The sequence below is a fragment of the Rhizopus microsporus genome, assembly GCF_002708625.1.
Source record: "Rhizopus microsporus ATCC 52813 unplaced genomic scaffold scaffold_2, whole genome shotgun sequence".
In the NCBI taxonomy this organism is placed as follows: domain Eukaryota; kingdom Fungi; phylum Mucoromycota; class Mucoromycetes; order Mucorales; family Rhizopodaceae; genus Rhizopus; species Rhizopus microsporus.
Genome location: NW_019671917.1, coordinates 1233489 through 1255264, shown reverse-complemented (window position 1 = coordinate 1255264; position 21776 = coordinate 1233489). Strand labels below are relative to the sequence as shown.

At 38.3% G+C, this 21776-nt stretch overlaps 10 protein-coding genes across 10 annotated transcripts; 4 read left to right on the top strand and 6 right to left on the bottom strand.

Moving 5' to 3' along the window:
• Positions 1 to 3091: 3091 nt before the first annotated feature.
• On the bottom strand, positions 3092 to 3577 carry RHIMIDRAFT_233970 (uncharacterized protein; the record flags this gene model as incomplete). Its single annotated transcript, XM_023608061.1, has 1 exon — positions 3092 to 3577. The coding sequence occupies one exon, from the start codon at positions 3575 to 3577 to the stop codon at positions 3092 to 3094; it is 486 nt and encodes a 161-aa protein (XP_023470078.1).
• Positions 3578 to 3850: 273 nt separating this feature from the next.
• Positions 3851 to 4683, top strand: RHIMIDRAFT_265829 (uncharacterized protein). The gene has a single exon (XM_023611860.1). It carries the CDS (start codon positions 3904 to 3906, stop codon positions 4609 to 4611), a length of 708 nt encoding a protein of 235 aa, XP_023470077.1. The 5' UTR covers positions 3851 to 3903; the 3' UTR covers positions 4612 to 4683.
• Positions 4684 to 5453: 770 nt separating this feature from the next.
• RHIMIDRAFT_265828 (uncharacterized protein) lies at positions 5454 to 5997 on the top strand (the record flags this gene model as incomplete). Its single annotated transcript, XM_023611859.1, has 3 exons — positions 5454 to 5551; positions 5611 to 5917; positions 5978 to 5997. Coding segments are annotated over 2 exons (342 nt in total), but the record flags the coding sequence as incomplete, so codon positions are not given.
• A 560-nt stretch (positions 5998 to 6557) lies between these two features.
• On the top strand, positions 6558 to 9991 carry RHIMIDRAFT_265820 (uncharacterized protein). Its single transcript, XM_023611858.1, has 4 exons — positions 6558 to 7243; positions 7294 to 8170; positions 8222 to 8619; positions 8711 to 9991. The coding sequence occupies exons 1-4, from the start codon at positions 6610 to 6612 to the stop codon at positions 9850 to 9852; spliced, it is 3051 nt and encodes a 1016-aa protein (XP_023470075.1). The 5' UTR covers positions 6558 to 6609; the 3' UTR covers positions 9853 to 9991.
• Positions 9992 to 10493: 502 nt separating this feature from the next.
• Positions 10494 to 11536, top strand: RHIMIDRAFT_310912 (uncharacterized protein). Its single transcript, XM_023614697.1, has 3 exons — positions 10494 to 10661; positions 10722 to 11079; positions 11141 to 11536. Exons 1-3 carry the CDS (start codon positions 10606 to 10608, stop codon positions 11291 to 11293), a joined length of 567 nt encoding a protein of 188 aa, XP_023470074.1. The 5' UTR covers positions 10494 to 10605; the 3' UTR covers positions 11294 to 11536.
• Positions 11537 to 12010: 474 nt separating this feature from the next.
• On the bottom strand, positions 12011 to 12519 carry RHIMIDRAFT_289190 (uncharacterized protein; the record flags this gene model as incomplete). The annotated part of the gene is made up of 2 exons (XM_023613621.1): positions 12011 to 12286; positions 12451 to 12519. 2 exons carry the CDS (start codon positions 12517 to 12519, stop codon positions 12113 to 12115), a joined length of 243 nt encoding a protein of 80 aa, XP_023470073.1. The 3' UTR covers positions 12011 to 12112.
• Positions 12520 to 13120: 601 nt separating this feature from the next.
• RHIMIDRAFT_265818 (MFS general substrate transporter) lies at positions 13121 to 15118 on the bottom strand. Its single transcript, XM_023611857.1, has 3 exons — positions 14665 to 15118; positions 14510 to 14603; positions 13121 to 14450 (listed from the first exon to the last, which is right to left on the bottom strand). The coding sequence occupies exons 1-3, from the start codon at positions 14846 to 14848 to the stop codon at positions 13277 to 13279; spliced, it is 1452 nt and encodes a 483-aa protein (XP_023470072.1). The 5' UTR covers positions 14849 to 15118; the 3' UTR covers positions 13121 to 13276.
• Positions 15119 to 16502: 1384 nt separating this feature from the next.
• Positions 16503 to 17440, bottom strand: RHIMIDRAFT_265815 (uncharacterized protein; the record flags this gene model as incomplete). The annotated part of the gene is made up of 4 exons (XM_023611856.1): positions 17383 to 17440; positions 17000 to 17295; positions 16922 to 16963; positions 16503 to 16740 (listed from the first exon to the last, which is right to left on the bottom strand). The coding sequence occupies exons 1-4, from the start codon at positions 17422 to 17424 to the stop codon at positions 16503 to 16505; spliced, it is 618 nt and encodes a 205-aa protein (XP_023470071.1). The 5' UTR covers positions 17425 to 17440.
• Positions 17441 to 19117: 1677 nt separating this feature from the next.
• Positions 19118 to 20951, bottom strand: RHIMIDRAFT_233963 (kinase-like protein; the record flags this gene model as incomplete). The annotated part of the gene is made up of 5 exons (XM_023608060.1): positions 19118 to 20314; positions 20362 to 20507; positions 20556 to 20666; positions 20723 to 20883; positions 20938 to 20951. 5 exons carry the CDS (start codon positions 20949 to 20951, stop codon positions 19118 to 19120), a joined length of 1629 nt encoding a protein of 542 aa, XP_023470070.1.
• A 156-nt stretch (positions 20952 to 21107) lies between these two features.
• On the bottom strand, positions 21108 to 21426 carry RHIMIDRAFT_233962 (uncharacterized protein; the record flags this gene model as incomplete). Its single annotated transcript, XM_023608059.1, has 2 exons — positions 21108 to 21316; positions 21369 to 21426. The coding sequence occupies 2 exons, from the start codon at positions 21424 to 21426 to the stop codon at positions 21108 to 21110; spliced, it is 267 nt and encodes an 88-aa protein (XP_023470069.1).
• Between the last annotated feature and the right edge of the window lie 350 nt (positions 21427 to 21776).

Below are 21776 nucleotides of genomic sequence, written 5' to 3'. Positions count from 1 at the left end.
ATGAATTGATCATCAAAAAAATAAAGAAACGATTTAAGCTCTGATTGTGTGTATTCTTGTGTATTCTTTTGTGAGAGTGTGAGCGAAATTCTGTTCTTTTTCAAAGTCCTCTCCTCTTTAAGCTAAATCAAGTAGTACAATTATGACCCTGACCTTCCACTGCCGATGCGTCAGTCACGATTCTAGATATTAGATAGCAAGATCTATTATCCTTCTCACATTAGCTTGAATTGTAAAAATCATTTTAGCAATAGATAAATGAGTGTAAAAAAGATAAGCACACAAAAAAGGGGGAAAAAATGATTCATGTCTGTGAGGTAGTTTAGAGAGCCAATGTGCATCGTGCAACCAGCATTATAAGGGCATGCATTTTGTATCACACTAAGAGACAAAGCATCACTTGCATTGATCAAGTGAGCAAAATGAACTCGCAAAGTTTAAAAGAGAATCTTTTATCTCGCAACTACAAACATAAAAAGAGAAAAGAACGAGAAACAACAAAGAGAACAATTGGTTTACAAAAGGACTTTAATCGCACTTGTATCTTAAAAGGCAATATTACCGTGTCACAATGGCCAAGACAGACAAAGTCCTCTATTGATCGACCAAATGGAAGGATCACAATGGAAACTACGGTTTCTATGACCACAATAACTATAGTCCCTAAACCCATAAGATTAAAATATTTTAAAAAAATGCAAAAAGAAAGGCTAAGCTTTGATAATGAAACTAGAAAATATCGAATGTCATGCAAAAATTCAACTGTGTGAGCTTGCTATTTTTTGAAAAAAAGCTTATTTCATTACCAAAAAGACCAGAGAGTGTCATTTCGATCTCACCCGTTAAAACAAGAATAAGATGAAGCAGTAAAAGGTATAAATAAAAGTGAATCTTTAATGTCAATCCTACTTTTTTTTTTTTGAAAAAAAAAAAATGCTGTTGAAAAAGCTATCTTTTCGTAAAGTACTCAACATGATCGGGTTCAAGAAGTGTAGACATAAGTATAAGACGAGGATACCTGATGATGGTGATGATGATGGTGACGATAATCACGATAACAGTTATACTGTTACTCCTAGTTCGACTGGCTCGAGCGTTCCCAAACTTATGGCTAATGATGAAAGTATCGATTCACCTTATCGTCCTTATCCTTTAATGCCTACTGGCCTATCAACTTGGGAGAGAAATGCGATCCGTAATCACTCAAATTATAGACATGACTATAGTATTCCGAAAAATCCTGTCATCTTTGAACGCTTTGCAAAGTACGAACGTTAATAATATTTTTAATAAAAAAAAAACGCGCTGATGGCGTCATTACAGAACAATAGTATGTTTAGTTCAATTTGAAAGACGCGCGCCCAGTTCATTTTCATTATGATCGTCTAGATTTCGATAGACTTTTTTATGCAATCATCAGAGTTACACCAAGATCACGGAGTCTATTCTGTTTATGTTTCTTTGTTTACATGCGTTTAATCGATTTCATTATAAAACTACAGAAAGTAAAGTCACGGGTTTTTAAAATGAGAATATGGGTGGAAAAATGTTGTTCAAAACGATTTTGATTTTTTCAGTTGCTTGGGCTGTCAACTCTTCGACATAGTCCTTAGAAAGTCGGATGTCCTTTTGATGTTTCAGCAAGTGATGACCTTGTGATACGTCTTGGATATATAAAGTAAAAAGGAAATGCGTATCTACAAGTCTCTATACAATCTCTTTATTACGAGCAAGATGAGAGAGGGAGCTCATTATTACAAACAGCGAGGCTCTATATGCAAACAGAGTTATTAAGGAACCGATGTAGTTATGGCATTATAAGTTAATAGGATGGATTTTTGTCAGTCACTCTGCATTGTTTATTCTTAGAGTACAGACTTAGAGTAACCTCACTATGTACTTATAGGTGAATACGACATTAACGGTACGAAAGTACTTAACATCAGGGCTACAACCAGCATCATAATCAGTGAGAGTGAAGATTGTGTAAGGGCGACAGTTGTGAGATGCCGTCAGCAGATCAGGAGCTCTGCATTAGGTGTATGCGGTGGGTAAATCAAATTTGCTTCAAATTTTTCTCAATTAATATACGATTGCTGTATCCGAAATTCACAATGTTTCCGGAGAAGCAACCACTGCCACGGGCATCTTGTAAGCATTTGTAATCGAGGTAAATTTTCGTCAACAAAGAGACTTGAATGATAGGCAGCTTGAGATCCAAAGGACTGATCCAACAGATGGCAGCGATATGATATTCAGCCGGATACACGAGGTGCCAAGAGCATTGGATGCCCGTGCGCCGATCACCAATTTCAGTTCACAGAGAGCTCTGGAGGGCTACGGGCCACACACTGCAATACATAGTTTTGATGAACGGTGGCAGCAATGTCGTTTTGACATGTTTTCATGCTACAAAACATCTTGTGATACGCATCAACCTGTTTGCACGGCTGTACACTTTCATTATTTACAAAAACTGCCTGTGTGTTCGCCTTGTTTTTAAGAATGGATCCAGCCAAAGCTTTTTCAAAAAAGCACTTGACCTGGAAGTAATATTTCCAATTCCTGTTGAAAAGCGAGTATACGTCTTGCACATTATCAGAGTAAAATATGTATTGTCATTTATTACATAATCTATATCAACATCTTCACAGGTCTCTCTGAAGGCTTATTCATTATAAATTGATTACGAGAACTTATTGTTTCAATTGCAAGTAGCTCTTCTTCAACAACAAGATCCTAGGCTCGACCTTCATATTCATCGACAACATGTCCTTGTTCACCTTGTATTAAAAACTGGATACTTGTTTTCGGATCAAGGGACATCATGTCTAGACACGGAATATTCTTGCACAACACCAAATTCAAAAAGCGCGATTTTCTAGTGTCTCTTCACCAAAGGTGACACGGTTACTTGATTTAATGCGAAATATCATTGTATTCAATAAAAATTGTCTTTTCGTTTTTAAAAATTGAGGGTTTTTACAAGTTACTCAGATATTTTGAATGACACATTTACCCACTTAGTTTCCATAGTTATTATTAGTAAGTGATTCTGTGCCAATATTACAAAATGGCTGTAGCTTTATTGTTATTTGGTAATCCTAAGCTTAGCGTTTAGTGCTTCAACCTCTTTTATTAGTTTGAACGTTTCCTCTGAATCAAAAAAGGATAGCTTTTCTTTTAACTCAGCCGCTTCTTTTCGTAGTAAATCATTATGTTCTTGCAGCTGTTGTATCTTTGTCTTTAAATCTTCAATATACATCTTTTTCTTTTTGCGGCATTCCTTAGCAGCTATCCTATTTCTCCATAACCGTCGCTGCCTTCTTTCTTCTGCTGATAGATCCTTTATTGGCCTTGATTCCGTGCTAGACTCTGTCGTATCACTTGTACCTTCTTCTTGAACAGGTTCTATGAGACTGAGTGGTATTGTTGTCAGAATGAACGGATTTATGAATGAATGAGCGAATAAGGTTAATGAAGAGGTAGGATGATGTGTCTCATTGGTCATTTGAATGAGCATGTCGTCTTGTTTAACATTACTCACTTCATCAGGACTTGACTTGCTTTGACTCATTGAATAAATAAAAATAATAAAGAGAAAAAAAGGGGGAGAAGGCAAAAGAGAGAGAAAAATAAGTCAAGCAATGGTACCTTAATGATTTATGCGCTGAATTCAAACTTTTTCATTGTTATGTGGGAGAAATTTGATATTTAAAATTCATATTGATTTTCGCGTAAAAAGTGAGAAAAGATGTTGTCCCTTAAAGAAGGGAAATAAAGGGGGGATATGATCCCTTTAAGAAATAAGGAGAGGACTATCTCTTTTTTTTTTTATCTCTTGGTGTTGATTTCTTTCTTTTTACCTCTTTGCCTTTTTCCCTTTTTTCTTGTTCGATTCCCATGGTGGATAATCATCACAAGAATATTACTACTCATATCACCTATGCTTCACTTTCCTCTAACCCGACAAGTAAAAGTGAAGTGGCAATTACTCATATGCCCTCTAGTTCTACTATCATCACACCCTCTTATGTTACTACTGCTACTGCTGCTACCATCACCTCGTCTGTCCACACTATCTCATCAGGATTACCCACGTCAATAACAGACACGAATGAAGGAGAAGCATTGTTGCCACTGATAGGTCCATTAGTAGGGGCTATCATTGGCTTAGGGTTATTAACATTTATTACACTCTACTGTATTCAGCAGATGAGTAAACCAAGAACGAAAAAAGAAACGTCATGGTCTAGTTTAAACAGTATCGAGCAAGGTCCTCCTCCTCCTGTTTATACGCCAGTGGCAACACCAACACCAGTCAAGGAAAAAAGGTTGACAGCTGACACATTGGTCGATCCATCCTCCTTTTCGATGACGATGCTCAAGTCACAATATTCACCCCAACTCGCACTTAGTCCCAGTTTAGTTGCAGGAGAGCTACATCATCATCAACAGGAGGAAACGATTCCGCCCGTACCTAATCATCATCATCATAATAATAATACGATATTATCACCTTCCAATACTCTAATTGATCCATCTGATTGGATGAATCAAGAGAAAGTGGAAGCATATGATCCACAATTACAGTTAGATAAAGACAACTAATAAACTATATATAGTAAAAGAGTTTATAATATTGCTCATTCTTTTATTTTGTTCGCTGCGTTCCATATTTGCCATATACAGGTTTTAACTTGGATTAAACGATCAATAAATAAAGTTATATGCATAGTATATGGATGTAAAAAAAAAAAGAAGAAACTTGACAAACAGTATTTTTATTAACTATCAGTGGCAATCGTCATGACGTTATCTGATGTATCTCGTCATAGTAATTTATATGTTTTGTACATAAGGGAAACTATTACCAGCGGGATTATGGACAGATTCCAGATTTCTCTTCAGATAAGCATATGTTGCTTTCCGTTTGGTCAAAGATTTTTTTTTATTCAATATTTATGTTCTATTCATTAGAAGCATGAATATGTCAGAAAGAAGTTAGTATTATAACTCTAGCTTGTTTATTGTTGTCAAAAGATGACAACAATAAGCTACTAATGATTTCAATATTAAAACATTGATACATTACGATCTACATGCATATGTCTCTGACCAAATTAAATGCGACTTATTTAATGTCATTTACGTCTAATAATGTTGCCTATAGTTGATATTATAGCCTTTATGGACTCGTCAATGTCCAAGTGTAATAAAAAAGTACCCGAGAAATACAGTGCTTTAATAGGTAAACAAGAATATAAATCAGCCAACTCAAATCGTAAGCTCTTTTAGATACCTTTTTTTTTCTTTTTTTTCTTTTTCTTTTTACTCTGGTTATCAGTTGCGAAAATACGACAGTCTGCTAAAGACAAACATATTTGCTCTTGGTCATTCAAATTTCAACATCTGTGACAAGGGGGAACATTGTTGAACTTAAATGCAAAGGTTTCTTCTTTGTCTCGTTCTCTCCCTCCCTCTCTCTCTCTCCTTCTCTTGTATTAGCTTTACTTTTGCATCCACTAAATATAAGAAATATGAAAGTGAGGTAAACAAGCGCAAAGCATTTAAACCTAATCAAATTGATGGACAAAGAGCAACAAAAAGCGTTTACCTCCTTGCAGTGAAACTGATCGCTCTCTCTTTCTCCCTTTCAAGCAGCAAAGTATGCTCCAAGAACAAGACAACATTTCGTTCGAAGCTTAAGGGTACAACCGAAGGAGCTTTTGTTAAAAGCATTCTTATTAAATTGCTTACAGCTATCCTAGTTGTTGATCACACAAGCCAATCAGTATATACTGAATTCCCTATTTTCGAATTTACTACACTTGTTGGAACTTCTAGAACATGATCAATAGCTGTTGTTGCTATTTAAAGTTTAATTTACAACAATTAGTATTCTCTGGTTCTCAAGGTAAGCACAAGTCTCTGAAAGTATCAACCAAAATATCACTTGGACCAATTCAAGTAAAAGCTTATAACTATTGTATTCCCTTTACGATCAAACAATACATAAAACAATGGCCCTAGCTACATGTGCTCAACCTATAAAGATAGAACTGCGGAATATATATTTCTTAATGTGTTCAAATGGCTCCACCTTTTTTTTTTTTTTGTTGCCGATAACTTAAAATTGAATCAACGCAAATCTGCCAAAGATAATATCTTATACCTGTCCCTGTAAAGAGAGTGGGTGATTACCATTTATCTTCTATATAGAATCGCGCAATATGAATGATGTATTGAATAGATTTGATATATAGATCATAATGATGAATTCAAGTTATATATAAATATGCTAGGGTAATCTATAAAAAGACATCTCTTTATTAGTCAAAAGCAAAGGGAATTTCATACATTCTATAATAAATCAGATCATGCTTTTATATAAAGAAAGAAAGGATAAAAAACATTGAATGGGCTGATCAATAATTATAATAATAAACAAAAAAAAAGTGAGGTGAGGATTTTAAACCAATCATTTGTTTGAATTCAATAAAAAAGTGGCCTGTTGTTATATTCCTAGTTTAACCTTACATTATAAAGGAACCCTTTACTTCCTCCCTTTAGTTTTTTTCTCTTTAACTGCTTTTTTTATATATATTTATGATGTTACAAGAATTGTCTGATTTAGACTTTGACGCTTATTTTGAGGTCGCAAACTCAAATCAGCAAAATAATAATCGTGATATACTTTATCATGAAGACCAACAACAAAATAGACAACAACAGAGTAGGCAAGAAGATCAAAATGAATCTAATAGTTCAATGCTACCCTCAATAAGCTCGCCTACAAACAATAATAACAATAGATATTATTCATCCCCACTACAACATAACACACAACAACAGCAATCCAACTTTCTATTCAATTGGGGATTACAACAACAACAACAACAGCAGAGACAAACTCATATTTCTCCTTCTAGTTCACCATTGTCCTCTTCAGATGGGTACACTTCTCATTCTTTATCACCCCCTATGAGTAGTCCTCCTTTATACTCTATTAATGCCATCAAGGATGAAGCCAATAAAGCCTTGGCGGGCTTCTTTTCAAACAATAAAAAATGTCTGTACACTCTAAACCACGATGTACCTGGCATCAACATACCAACAACGCCCATGAACGATATATCTCCTCAGCAAGCCATGTCCACAACCCATACTGAATTGCCTTCTCCACCATTAGATGTACCAGTGGCGAATTTTTCATCCATGAATCAGTGGTGTCAATTTAAAAGTATGCATATTAAAATATTCTTTATTTTCTTTACTTATTTGTATCTATAGGTCCTGTTCATCCGTTGGATGAAGATGAAGATGACAAAGATGATAAACACTGGCGCAAGACAACCCGACAGGCTACCATACGCACCATTAGTGATCCTAATCTGATCCATGCTCCTGGAAAACAGCTCAAGAAGGTGGCCCACAACGCCATCGAACGTAGATACCGAAACAATATCAACGACCGTATCCGTGAGCTCAAGAACGTTGTTCCTGCCCTCTACAAGGCACGCGTTAGTTCAGGGTCCGCTCATCACCATGACAAAGACGATGACAACAGTTCAACCGATTCCGAAACGGAAATTGTCGATGGCGTTGAAGTTGCCAAGAAACTGAACAAGGCTACTATTCTGCGCAAGGCAACCGAGTATATCCAGTTCCTCAAAACGTCCAATGAACGTGTGGACAAGGAAAACCTCATCCTTCAGCAAATTATCGCTCAGATGCCTGGTGGTCAAGAAGTTCTCTCACGGTTCCTCTATCAGAAGAGTGAATTTGAAAAGGCTGAAAACGAACGTCTGGCTCGTGAGCGTCGTGAGGCTCAGGAACGTGAGCGAATCGAACGACAAAAATTGCTCCGTGAACGTGCTGCTCAACGTGCCGCCTTAGCTCAGCTCTTGCCTAAACCGGAAAGAAGACCCTATCGCCGTCGTCAGTCAAAAAAGACATCGTCCAAGAAATCTTCCTCTTCTGAAGACGAGACAAGTCCAAATAACAAAGTATTTATGGCTGCCTTCATGTGCCTCGCATTCTTTACTGCGGCCCCTTCTTCCAGCCCAATCCCTCATGAGCCTCAAGGCGGTTTTACTGATTTTGGCAACACAAGTACCAGTAGCACCTATTACAGAACCTTGTATAACGCCACCTTTTTGGATATTTGGTAAGCTTATACTTTATTTTGATCATTATTCCTTTATTTACATGTCTTTAGGCCAATAGCTCGTTATGCCATCTATACCTTTGGCTTATTTTATCTTTTGTTACTTCCTCTTGCTCTTCGCTGGCTGCGCCCCCGTCCTGTCAAGAGACCCAAGAAGTGTCTTGACCACTGTCATTATGCAAGTGAAGTGCCTACTGCCTGGAGCCGTCTGTACATCAACCTAGTCCAACTTGTCGGCAAGTCTTCCCCAACAATTATTCTCAAACATCGAAATGATCTCCACTCTATCCTACTTACCCTCGTGGATATAACGCGTGACCTCGTCTATCTTTTGGTACCTCAGTTCATGCTCCAGTTTCTTCACAGAAACTCCAAGCCCTCGGGTTGCCCTGAGGAGCTCTCTCGTATCGGAGCCTGGATCCGTTTGAACGAAGTCGAGTGTCTTGGAGGTACGCATTGAATAATGACACCATCCTAATAAATACCCTTTGCATTGACTCCATTTGCTTTCTTGTTTCCTTTTTTGTTCTCTATTTTTAGGTAATCCCGATATCTCTCGTCTCAGCATGCTTCACTCCTCTCTTGGTATGCTCGCTCAACTTCACAAAATGAAGCGTGACAAGGACTATGTTACCTACTGTGGCCACAACACCATTGCTCGTGTTCATGCCAGCATTGCCCTCCAGCTCGAACTCTGTCTTCCCCCCTGGATTGCTTCCCACGTTGTCCCCGCACAGTGGCAAAAGGTCATTGACTGCTTAAACAGCAAAAATGAAGATGAGGTCATCACTCACCAGTTTCTCACATCCGAATGTCATACCCAAATCCTCCACATGCTGAACGCCCGTAACGGATTTAACCACGGTGCCTACCTCTTCCCCGAAGACCCCACACAGTCTGGTAGCGACAATTGCCGCAACGTGTTCTACTCCTTTGTCCTTCCGTATGTTACTTCTCCCTTAGACCTGGTTCTTTACTGGCAGCAGCTCGCCCGTCTAGAGAACTGCTGGTTTGACTACCTTGATGGTGTCCGCCCCGTCTTTTCTGAAAAGCAGCTCAACCAGGTTCTTTCTGTATCGGCCACGACGACAGCCCCTGGTCACATGCTTCAGTGGTGGGTTCGTGTCGGTCTTGCCCTTGAATCACTTACCAAGGCCCAACAAGAGAATATGGACATCTTGGCTGAATACACACGGGCGAAAGGAGCAGCCATCAACAGCCACCCATCATCCAACCTGCTACGAAGACACCAGAGCATGATCTGCCATTTACTCGAAGCCGCCTGCGCTCTCGTCCAAAACACTCGCCTTGAGCGTGTGCCTATGTTACTTGAACAAGCCTCCAAGGATCACTTTGCGTCATCCGAGTGTATTCGCCAGATTGCTTCGACTGATTCGATGCCATCCAGCAACTATGAGGCTTCTGTCCTTGTTCTGTCTACTTTGGCTGTTCACTTACGTACCTTGAAGGCTCTTATCATTCATCAAAGCTTAACCTCAAGACGCCAATCGATTTCGGCTCCACCTTCGTTCTCGGCTAGTCAAGCATCTACATATATTGCTCAGTTACGAGATCAAGTACTTCAAGATTTAGATTCTCCTTATGCCAAGTCCTTGGCTGGAAAGTGTAGAAAACATATCCAGTCTTATATTTATCAAGCAGACGATACTCTTAGTCTGTAAACCATTCTTATATTTTATATATATTCACATCTATTTATTTCCTTCCTTTTTCTCTCTTATTGTAATATATTCTTTTTTCTTCTTCTTCTTTGATTATATGTATTTTTTCTATAAATATCAACCTCTGACAGTTTATTAAATGAAAAAACGCGTTTAAATTCATTCTCTCTAACTAGACATGTATCGTGTCTGATGAAGGAAGAAGATATACGAGACTGAGAGAGTATACTTTTGTTTGCGTTAATGAATAATGTCATTTTTATTCATGCGATGGTATATATACCATAGGAAAAAAACACTCAAAGCATTGATATACATGTACAAATACGAAATATAACATTGTAATGAACGTCGAAAAAGATATGTATATGGAATCCAGGTAAATGAACGAAGTTTTTATTTGGAGAGAAATGACGAACTGCAAATATCTGACGTCGTCTATAGCTGAGACTTAATAGAAAACTAAGAGAGCTGTGAGCTTTGTAAACATTATGTAGGCTTAATATCAAAGTATGCACTTGCGATATCTTTTTATGATGTTTACTGATTATTTGCTCATCATCTGACGAAGCCTTCTATTACAATTTGTTTACAAAGAGGGAGAAATAATCATCTTTTCTAAAAGGAAAAGTTTAGATCGTCTGATTTCGAAGTTATTGCTACTGTTCATTACTACTGAAAACTCAGCAATTTCTATAAATAACCTTCACATCCGTCTTTCTTTTTCTCTACTTTATATAATCTATTATCAACATGAGTGAAGACTACGAAGGAGGACGCCCTAGAGATGACGGCATCATTCGATATGGGTAAGCGAAACATATATCAATACGGTGACATCGTCATGAACCGCGCATGGTTTTTAATAGTGATCATATCTCTCTTAAACACATCCTCACTGGCCGCTTTCTTACTTCCAAGAATGAAACATACAACAGCGGTTCATATCAACAAAGGGTATTCACGAATGACTATGTAAGCGACGAAAGCACCTGGATTGTGCTTCCTCCTGTCGTGACTGAGGAAGAACCTGGCTATGAGGTTGGTTGGGATGATCCTGTTCGCCTCAAGCACGTTCCTACACGCGCCAATCTCCATTCACATGAAGTTCCAAGCCCTGCATCGGGTCAGCAAGAAGTCTCTTGCTTTGGCGATGATGAAAACACTGATGATAACGATGTCTGGAAAGTTCAACAGTTTGATGAAGATGATGAACAATATGATGATGTAAGCATAGCTTGTATAAAAATTGAAACAAGTATTTATTTTCTTGTTTTTTTTTTTGTAGTTTTGGCGCGTAGGTCAGCCCTTTATTTTGCGTCATGAAGTAACAGGCAAGCTGCTTCACTCTCATGACGTTGCTCTTGAAGAGGGTGGTAATGAAGTCACAGGATATGAAGGCACAGATGACAATGACAAATGGGTTGTCAGTTTTGATTAACTCTGTATTATATGCGATTAAATAAACAAACACTTTAACCACTCAATTGAGCTCATGATGACTTAAAAAATATCATCTCATACCATTAGCCAGGTGTAGATTGCGTCTTGGCGGATAATACACTTTAGAGCTGCTTTTCTATATTTTTCAACTAAAATAACTTGTATAATTGCTTTCATTTCGGTCAGATCCCTCTTTTCACCGCTTCATCTTTAACAACAAGTCTCTGGGCGTAAACAGAGGACCCTTAGATCTTTAATAAATGCTTGATAAACAATCGATGAAGCCTTCTGAGAGATCAAGTACTGCTTAACATCGTCTATTTCGTATAGGATCCAACCGATTAGCCGAGGAGGTGAGACAGCGGCGGTAAAATCTGCATTCGGCGTTGGTGGTCACGTTCAGCGACATTGTTCTATGGGATGGGAGTGGGATAGCTAGGCTCCCTACATTTGAAGACTTGATTGGTTCGTTCGCTGCGTAATATTACCGTAGACGAAAGAACTGTCTTCGCAAATAGTAGTTGCAAGCACGTTGAGTTGTGAACAAGTAGGGCAACAAGGTGAGGGCTCAGGTAATGTATATCGAGAGCACGGCTGGTGTTAATATGCAGCTGCCGTAGATGAAAGCGTAGTCACCTGTAGGGATACAGCGCTGGACAGAAACGTAAAGGTATCTAAAAGCTTGACTTGAAGAAAGAAGGCTAATTGTACAAGCAGCGGCAGCTTGGCTTGGAAGAGGTTTTGCAATATTTGGTCTTGCAACCTTAATTGGCGGAGGGAGCTCAGGATCTAGAGGGAAATGTCGGTTCTAGGAGGATTAGTGTTGCCATTGTGTCTCAGGTGGACGGATGACAGCAGAGGGATTTGAGGTAGGCAGTTTAGAGATAGGGTAAATCTGAGCTAGGCGCTCACGAAGAGAAGGATTTTGTTGTTGAGGTTGTGCTATTCCTGTTTGTAGTTGCTCTAGCATTGGTATAGTATGGGTACACTTCTAATTAATATATAGAAAGTGATAGAAAGCGGAAAGAAAAGCCCTTATTCTGTATTTGAGGAATATTCACGATAGAAAGAGTACGATTAATGAAAAGCATTCCAAGCGCAATCAATGAGTTTAAAAATGCATTATCAAGATTTTCTTTATAGAAAAAATAATACCGTCTGCAGTCCAAGGATCGAAGGGAAAGGCATAGCCGTCAGAGAAACGACTAGTATGCTGAACAACATAATTATGCAAGGTATTGACGCATAATAATCAAAAAATTGGATCCACCTTATATCCCTTAAAGGCTTGTAAGCAGTAGCTAACTGCTTTCTACAGAAACAATTGATTAACCGTGTTCTGAATTTCCACAACAATTGGTGGAAGATTAAGAATTGACGATTTTGGTTCATGATGGACATCAATCGAAGCTCTTATTGCATGCTTGTCGTTCACTTCATTTTCAGCTGGTATGTCTATCCGAACCCTTCAACACGTTTTCTTATTTGATTCAAGCATTAAATCATGCTGAATCACCACAAGTTTATGAAAAAGGAATAAGGGGTTTGGCTGAACTCAAATGTAAACTTCCGACAAGAGCGCGTAATAGAAAGAGTATATGTCACGCCGCTTTATACTAGTAAAAAGTCCATGCATCTTCTCCCTTTCCAGTTGGTTTATAAGAATAATGACACCATAATCATAGTAGAGAGCTTAGGTAAAGTAATCCATCCCTGTAACCAATCGGTCTTTTTCATACAAGAATGGCAATCAACCCCAACCAGTTATCCAAAGTCCGTATTGTTATCCAAGGTTTTCCCGTTTTTCCTTTTTAGTCGACCCTGGAAAAAAAAAGGGATCAAAGGGACAAAAAAAAAAGAAAATGAAAATGTCTAGGTTTTACAAGGGTAAAAATTGGCTATTATTATATAAATATTACAGGGACTAAATACATATAGGATATATATACATTAAAAAAAGGAGAAAGCTGTGTACTATTAATTACAATTCATCTCCATGGTCGGGCTTCTTTTCATTTGTTTCGATATCCTTAACACGCTGAGGTGCCTTTGGAATCATGATTTGTTTAGCATCCAAAAAGTAAGCTATGCCGCACATAACAACCATGGCAGCGGTCATTGCCATCGTAACAATCTTGCCAAGACGGAAAGAAGGAGAATCGGAGACATCCCAAGCTTTGACGTTGATGAAATTAGGAGCTAAGTTACCGATAGAGTTGATGATGGCAATAGCAAGAGCACGAGATTCTCTGTCACAAGAGTAGATCTCATTGGCCCAGGTCATCATAATTGGCGAAATACCATAGACAGGAGGAACCATATAGGCGCAAACGAATAAAAGGGGCACAGGGAGGTGACCTCCGTTCACGGCGACGAGAACAATGTACCAGACTAGCGTGAAGAGACCTCCAGCCATGATGTGATAAGGACGCTTTCCATACTTGTCTGATAAGTAGCCTTGTGCGATAATAACAACACCCACCCAAATCCAAATAGGAACCATCATATAGTTTGCAAATGAAGCATCGTAGCCCATTGACTTGAGAATAATAGGGAAGTTTTGAAGAATACCCATACCCATCTGGAAACAGATAAACATACCTGTGAACAGATAGATAAAAGGTGTAGTAAACAAGTTGCGGAAGGTGGTCCAGTTCAGGCCAGAGACCATTGAGCTTCTGCCTTGACGTTCGAGACGCTGAATAGCCAATTCACGCATATCACCACGAATAAAAGAAGTGTTGTGAGGAAAATCAGGCAATATGAAGAAACCAATGATGCCAATCACGACTGCAATGAGACCTTCAATGATAAAGAGCCATTTCCAACCACGCATACCGTGCACTCCGTCCAAGTGTTGTGAAATGGCGCCAGAAATAAGACCACTGAAGGCACCAGACATTTGAGAGCCAGCAACAAAAACGGCAGTTCTTGTGCCTAATTCTTCCTTGGTATACCATGAACCCAACAAGAAGACAATACCGGGATAGAAGGCTGCTTCGGCAAAACCGAGACAGATACGAAGACCGTACAGACCTTGGTAGTTTTTGACCAGCGCCATGAAACAGACAACGGCTCCCCAAAGGAAGACAACAAGAGGCAACATGATACTTGGACGAACCTTAGTGATAATATAATTGGCAGGGATTTGTAATCTAGGAGAGAAAAAATAAATTAACGGATATATTCCCATTTTTGCATATTTTCTACTTACACAATATAACCAATAAAGAACATTGTAAGAGCCCAATTGTATTGATTTTGAATAAGGCCCAGATCTTCCTTTAAACCCGTAGTGTATGCATTGGCTAATAGAATTAAAAAAAAAAGATCAGCAAGAATAAATCTAGAGAAAGAGATCATACTTACGCATATTGTTTCGGTCTAAACCGTTGGCAAAGTAACCAAAAAAGGCCCAGATCATTAAGCGATAGTCAAGAGTTCTTACTAATTTTCTTTCTACTTCAACAGCATTTGCAAATGTTTGCATCTCATAGGGTTGACCATCTTCAAAGCCAGTTTCATTCGTCTCGACAACTTTAGGATCACTCATTCTTAAGAGAAAAACGTAATGAAAAGGAACCCAAAAAACTGGCTCTATTTATTGTGCTTTCTGTAAATGAATAATAATTTTCCCCACATTTCCCCAGATTTTTCATTCCAATCATCTTTCTTTTGCGGGAATCTTTAGTTAAATGCTGGTTTTCAATAAAACTTGGTTTCCGATATGTCAGCTAGGTTACACGATATATATAGCATAAGAAAAAGTTTACAGCAATGCAATTGGCAACGAAAGTACTGTATTTTACACTTTATTGAACAGAAGGGTAGAAAAAAGCAAAAGAGAGAGAGAGAGAGAGAGAGAGAGAGACAGCTTCCCTGAGTTGTAAAACGGGTAAACAATCTACAGCTGGGAAAATTAAGGTTCGGATTCGTGTAACCATCAACAGAAGCGGGTGAGAAATCAGGGTTCATGGATGACACATTTTAATTTACATTTTATTCGCAAACTGAGAAAATAAGAATGAGATATAAGACATGCTTAGTATTTCAGTTATCACATTGATATTTTAAATACTTACTTTGAAAGAGAATTACAAGAGAAAAAGGAGCTAGAAAAAATGAATAAGTTTATAAGGAGATTACTAATATCTTACTAAGAGTGTACTTTGGGTAGGGCCAGCGGTAACTGGCTCGGAAAAGACGGTGAGGGTATACTTTAGAATGAGGTTTGAAACTTCCAAAGTCTGTAATAGCATATACGAAAAGTGGACGTGCATACAGCTGCATCTGACGATTATTCACATGTTGCCTTATGGTTTTGTGCTTGAGTTATAAAGAAAAGAAGCTACAAGTTACAGCTATGGGAAATCCTCTAGAATAATAAGGAGAGTATAATGTCAAGATTACCTTATGCTTGTAATAATGTGCATAATTGGTGCTATCGTCAGATTCTCTCTCACACAAGTAATGAATAATAAAAACGCGTCATTTATTCATCAACTTTTTTTTTTCATTTACATTTATCTATAATAAAAGCATACTCCTTTTAGTTCTTGACAATAAAGTCTTGATTAACAAGATCAACCATGGAGAGGCAAGAGTACATGTGATCCCAAAAAAAGAAGGTATACACTGAATGTCAATGGTGCATATACCTTATAAAAAAGGGGTGATGTGTCAAGAATGAACTTACATCTGAAAAACCTAGAAAGTACAAGCTGAACAGCCCCAAACCAATATATCTAGGAGAACAAAAGTTCGAGGCGTTCCTTTTTTCAACAAAGCAAGCGTTGACTCGAACCTGTTATCCTGGAAACAGAAGGAGAATGAAGAAAGGAGTGGACGGGAGCAAACTTGGTAAAAGCCGGGTTACCCCCAGTTAGCCACCAGCATTGGTTCGAATTATGATCTATAACACTACACCAGTTTCTTACAAGAGCTGTTCATACTGTTGTTTTATTAAAAATAAATTTCAGAAAGAGGATAAAATTATAACGTGTATGAAAAAAAAAATGATTGGCGTATATAAAAAAAAGTATTTACGCAAAGGTTAAAAATAAAGTGCGTGCAAAAGGAGACGACATACAGATGAGAATAATAAGTACCAAGGAGAGAACATAAAGGATTATACAGTTAATTATGTAAGAAAATTATTATATGTATACAACTTACCCCAAAAACATCTTGATGTGTCCTAGCGATAACTAGGACGAAGAATCATCGTCTAAACGTATTCTAGTTCTTGGTTGCTCCTGATCGTCCACTCTTCTTCGACGTCTTGTAGGAGCAACAGCAACCCGGCGAAACCTATGAGGAATCATGCCATTATGTCGAAGCTCACGAAGGATGTGCACGTAGTTGAGGCAAGCAGCAACATCCCTGTTCCATAAGCGACATCTATCTGGTGCTGCCATGATGAGTCTACAGTATAGATTGATACATCTACAAACAGTATTCAATCAGTATAAAGCCATCCAAATGATTAATGCATTATTGCCTTAAAAGACCATGGTAAACAACCGTGGAATATTGCTCTCATTGATACAGTCGTGGGCTTGGAACACGATGGAACGCGTGAAGGCTTTCGTTGTGGCATGTTAGACAGCATCTACTGGTCTTCTACTCGTCTATAAGAAAGGCTTGGAACCTATGCTTCTTGAGGAGTCTTCGAAAACCAAGGCCACGGATGGGTTCATGTCACCTAGCATGGGGAGCGGACCAGTTTCCCATCACAAACACGGTGTCCTCTCCAAACTTGGCACGTAAGCCTTGAATAAGCTTTTGGTCGGCACGTTGTTTGTTGAAGTACGCTGAAAGACGGATTTTGCGAAAGAGGGGGTATCCATTATCATGGTTTGTGATGGTAGGTCCATATAATCGACGGGGAACGGTAGACTGTTCAGATCTGGCTTGAAGGAAGCGGCTAAAGTTTTCTACGGATACGGTGCTGCTTGACTGTTGAGAAAGGGTTTGCTCAGCTTGAATGACATCGGGATCCTAGAATTTGAGATCTTGCAAGAGCCAACGATACTTTTTGGCTTTCCACATCTTGTCTTACTGTTGTTTTGTGTACCGAAATTTCACTGGTTGCTCTGGTGTAGAATTTTCGTATACACAAAACAACATATCTCTTCTTCCTGGGCCCACAGCGACGCATCGACCAGAAATCTTTTGATGATTTCGGCGAGTTAGATTGGTGATGTAGGAGATAGCTTCATACTCCACTGTGAACCTTGCCGTGTATCTTGTTTGCCTGTCAAACCTCTTCTTGAAAACCGCAACACCAATGCTATCAGTCTGAATAGTGTCACGGAATCTAAGTTGTCCACCTTCTTGCGGCTTGAGGGCTTTTGAATCAAGGTCGACAACTCGGCGCCAATAGTCCGATTTATTGACAGGATGTTTTGGGAGAGAATCTTGCTATCGATGGTAACGTAACAAGAAGGCCATGAGCGCCGGAGAGGAAAACAATTGAAGACGGGCAAATCAAGATGTTCAAAGAGACGAGAAACTTGGTAGAAGGTCCTAAAGTGACCACAGCAGGCAGTCCTTTTTTTGACCAGGCCATACTATGTTTTAAATTAATGTGAAATGCAGACTCATCGAGAAAGACGCAATTAGTTCTAAAGTCCATGTTCGCACACTCCCACTTATGAGCCCAGTCAAAACACTCCTGAGTTTTTTCTTCACTGCTCCTATCTACAGGCTGAAATTGGGCTTTTTTGAGTGACAAATTACATTCAGTTCTTACAAAATTGTAGACAGTGCTTTTAGAGACCTTGAGATCCTGAAGCTTTTGAAGTAGTTGCTCCATTACTTGCTCCAAAACGGCTGAAGGACTCTCATCTATATACTCCAAGATCACTTACTTGTGTTCTTCATGAAGTATACGCGAGCGACCGGTTTTCTTATGCTTTATAAATATACTATCAGGATCTGTTTTGCACATTTGAGCTCATCTTTGAGCTGTGCGAACATGAATACCTAATTGTTTTGCAGCAACTGAAGCACTCGTAACTTTCTCAAACATCAGTTTAAAGAATCTAACTTTGTCTTGATTCGTATAAAGTGTGTACGCTCGCTTACTCGACACCTCCTTCGTGCAAGCATCTGGGTCATCTTTTGCATCTTCATCTGCCACAGAGTCTACATCAAAATTATTCTCCTGAAGCTGATTATGCAAATATTGGGTGTGTGAGCTAACTGTTTCTAAAGCATATCGCGCTTCATCAATAATGTAGTCCATAGGATCAGGTCTACCGTGCTCATCAACTACATTACCGTGCCCGTCTTCATAGAAAATTTGAAAGCTCATATTGTAATATTCGGTTTTTAATGAGAAAAAGAGTAAAAAGAGATCTGACAGTGCTTTTATGCTTAATATACTCATATTTTGTACGACAAAGCTTCTACATATACGACATTTAATTTGTCAGCAAGCGAAATCAGTCAATGATTAACATGACATAGAATTTAACAAGCGCGAATTTTACTCTTGGCATCAGTGTCAATAATTTTTGAAAATACACTAAAACATTCCTTAGAGCTAGCTAGGAAATAGATGGTCTTATTATTGTCCAAAGAAAAAAGTAAAAAGAAAGCAATCTAAAGGTTGTTTATAATAAATATCCTTACAGCTTTTCGGTTACGTGTTATTTATAAAGGGTTGACTACATATACAAGTCTCAAAAATATCAAGTTCACTTTATGTACTACATGTTGTCAAATTGGGAACAATAATGAAAAAATTGACAACTAAAGTGTAATTGTTATTGATTTTAAATTGTGCAAATAATTTCTTTAATATATACAGACTTATTTACTGTTCCCATGGTTTTTGTACTGAAGCTGCCCAGGTGTTCTCTTCTCTATTATCACTGCCCCAAGTGCCTTCTTTATTACCCCAAGTAGCCTTTAGATTATCTTCTCCCCATGAAGATTCTTTTTTGTTATTCTTGTCAGAAGTTGCCTCCCAATCTGTTACCGGATTCCATGGCTCATTCTCATGTCTATGTGAGTTCCAACCGACCGGTCTCTGCTTTCTCCTAGTTTTCGCCACAAGCTTTTGGAAAGAGGATGGTCCAGTTTCGACCAGCTTACCAGAGTCCTTGCTAGTCCGCCTGTGAGTAATACTCTGTCTCTTCCGTGATGGTGATTTCAAGTCATTAATAGCATTCGCCAAATCATCCATGTGGAACAGACCTTCATCATTATTCTCGTGGTAACCATAAGACTGCTTCCTGCGGCGAGGCTGTTGAGGAGATGCTCGTACAAATTCCTGGTATCGATTTGGATTAGCAGGTCGCCCCTGACCAGTGAGCGCTGGATCCTTTTCGACATTCATGAGCCATTTTTGTTCTGTGTGGCCTCCAAAGGGTGATCGAACGATATCTGAGTACTTTCCACCAGGCAATGATCCTTGTAAAAATTGTCGAAGGAGCTCATAATTGGGTTCTTCAGCAAACTTGATATTTTGAGCATATTCTATGAATTTAAGAAAGCCTTCAGGCAAACCAGCACAGAGGTCACTCATGAATGTATCCTGTTTGATCTGCTTCATTTTATCCCATCCTGCACGAGAATTTCGTGCCTGAATACCAGCCCACGGCAGGGTACCAAAGACAAGGTCCAAAATGAGATAGCCAATACTCTCTATATCGTCACGTCGTGCGTGTGACTTGCCACGATGTACATTCAGTGAAGCATATCGAGCTGTACCCGTCTTATTTTTGTAATTTTTTTTTGATTCCGGATAGATTTTGTTTGTGACTGGATCCTTATACCAAGTTGTTAATCCAAAGTCAACAATGTGTAATTTGGGTCGAGACATATTCCATTTTTGAAAGATTTCATCACAAGTTGGATATCGATATTTGATTAGTGATGTGCCTTGATCGTCGGTGCTTTCGATCATTTCTGGTTCAGGTAATATACATTGTGCAGGGAACAAAAAGTTGTCAGGCTTTACATCTCGATAGACAAGTCCTCTTTTATGTATATGTTCTATTATAGTAACCTAGGGAGAAAATTAGTCAGTTACTTTATATGCTTTACGATGTTTACCATTTGACAGCCAAAGTCAATGACAACATCCACTGGGAGCTTTGTAGTAACTTCTTTAAGTTGGTTTAAATTAGGGCCGAGTAAGTCAATCACAATACAATCGAATTCATCGTGTTGACCATGCCAGTGACATTGTGGAATACCGGCTATATGCAAAACATGAGTGGTGAGAAAATAATAATATAAAGACTTACGGCCACCAGCAAGCACGTCATAAATGATGCTTTCATGTTTGATTTGAGGGTGACGCATCTTTAATGGTTCTCTTTTAATGGCATACTTTCTTCCTGTATCAATATCCTCAGCTATGGAGAAGAGTTGGTAAAGAAAAAAAAAAACACAAGAAACAGTTGATAGCTACCTTCGAATACTTCACCAAAGGAACCTTCACCTATTCGTCCAAGTACAAGCCATTGTTCGGCAACAATAACGTCTTTACTTCCAATACTCAAGTCAGTACGAATACTATCAAATGAAGCGCATTCTACACCAAATGTATTATTATCTGTGATGGACGGTTTTCTATTTATAGGTTGAGAATGTGTGTTTTTTCTCTGATTAAATGGCTGCCTATACGGACTATTCGACATCAGTAAACAGAGAAAAAAAGAAAAAGAGAATGGAGACAATAAGAGAGGATCAATGCTGTAAACTCATGAACTCGTTTACAGAAAGAAACAAGTTGTTTATTTTAATTGAAGGACAAATTTTTACCAATCGGGGTTTGTTAATCATATAAATGCATTTTAATTCTCTTTGTCTACAGAGCCCACATAGCTGATATTCTTTAAGGACTGAATGATTACAGCATCCGGAAAGGGTAAAGAAGCAATAAGGAATTCAGAGTCATAGTCACCCATTACCTTTCCACCTGCGCTCATAACGGTCGATTTTACGATTTTGGCTTGGTCTTCGCTAATAGAGCTACTGAATCGTATGATATAAGTTGTAAAGTCTATATGTTTATTTAATTTACATTCTATTATGAATCTATTTTTCTTCATTACCTTCAGCTAGAGTGTAAACAATAGTCAAGAATAGAAACAATAGTATGATCGATCTCATAAAGGTAACAGTGCAAAGAAGAAATCATATATTATCTTACTCTGTTTTTATTGCATTTAAATATACGTAAATGCATGTGTTTTTATTTATTTATTTTACTTTGGTTCATAAACTAAATTTTCAATATAAAGGGAGGCAAGAGAGAAAGGGGAGTATTAGACCCCTGAAGGATTAGATGACACACATATGAGGATTCAATGTTTATCCATGTCAAGTACCCTATTATTATGACAGGGCGATCATGACTTTCATGCCCGTACAACATTATTCATTCATTAAATCAGTAACTTATGCGTATCTCGCCTAACTTGACTGAATATACTCATTGGAGCAATGACACATGCTTTAAA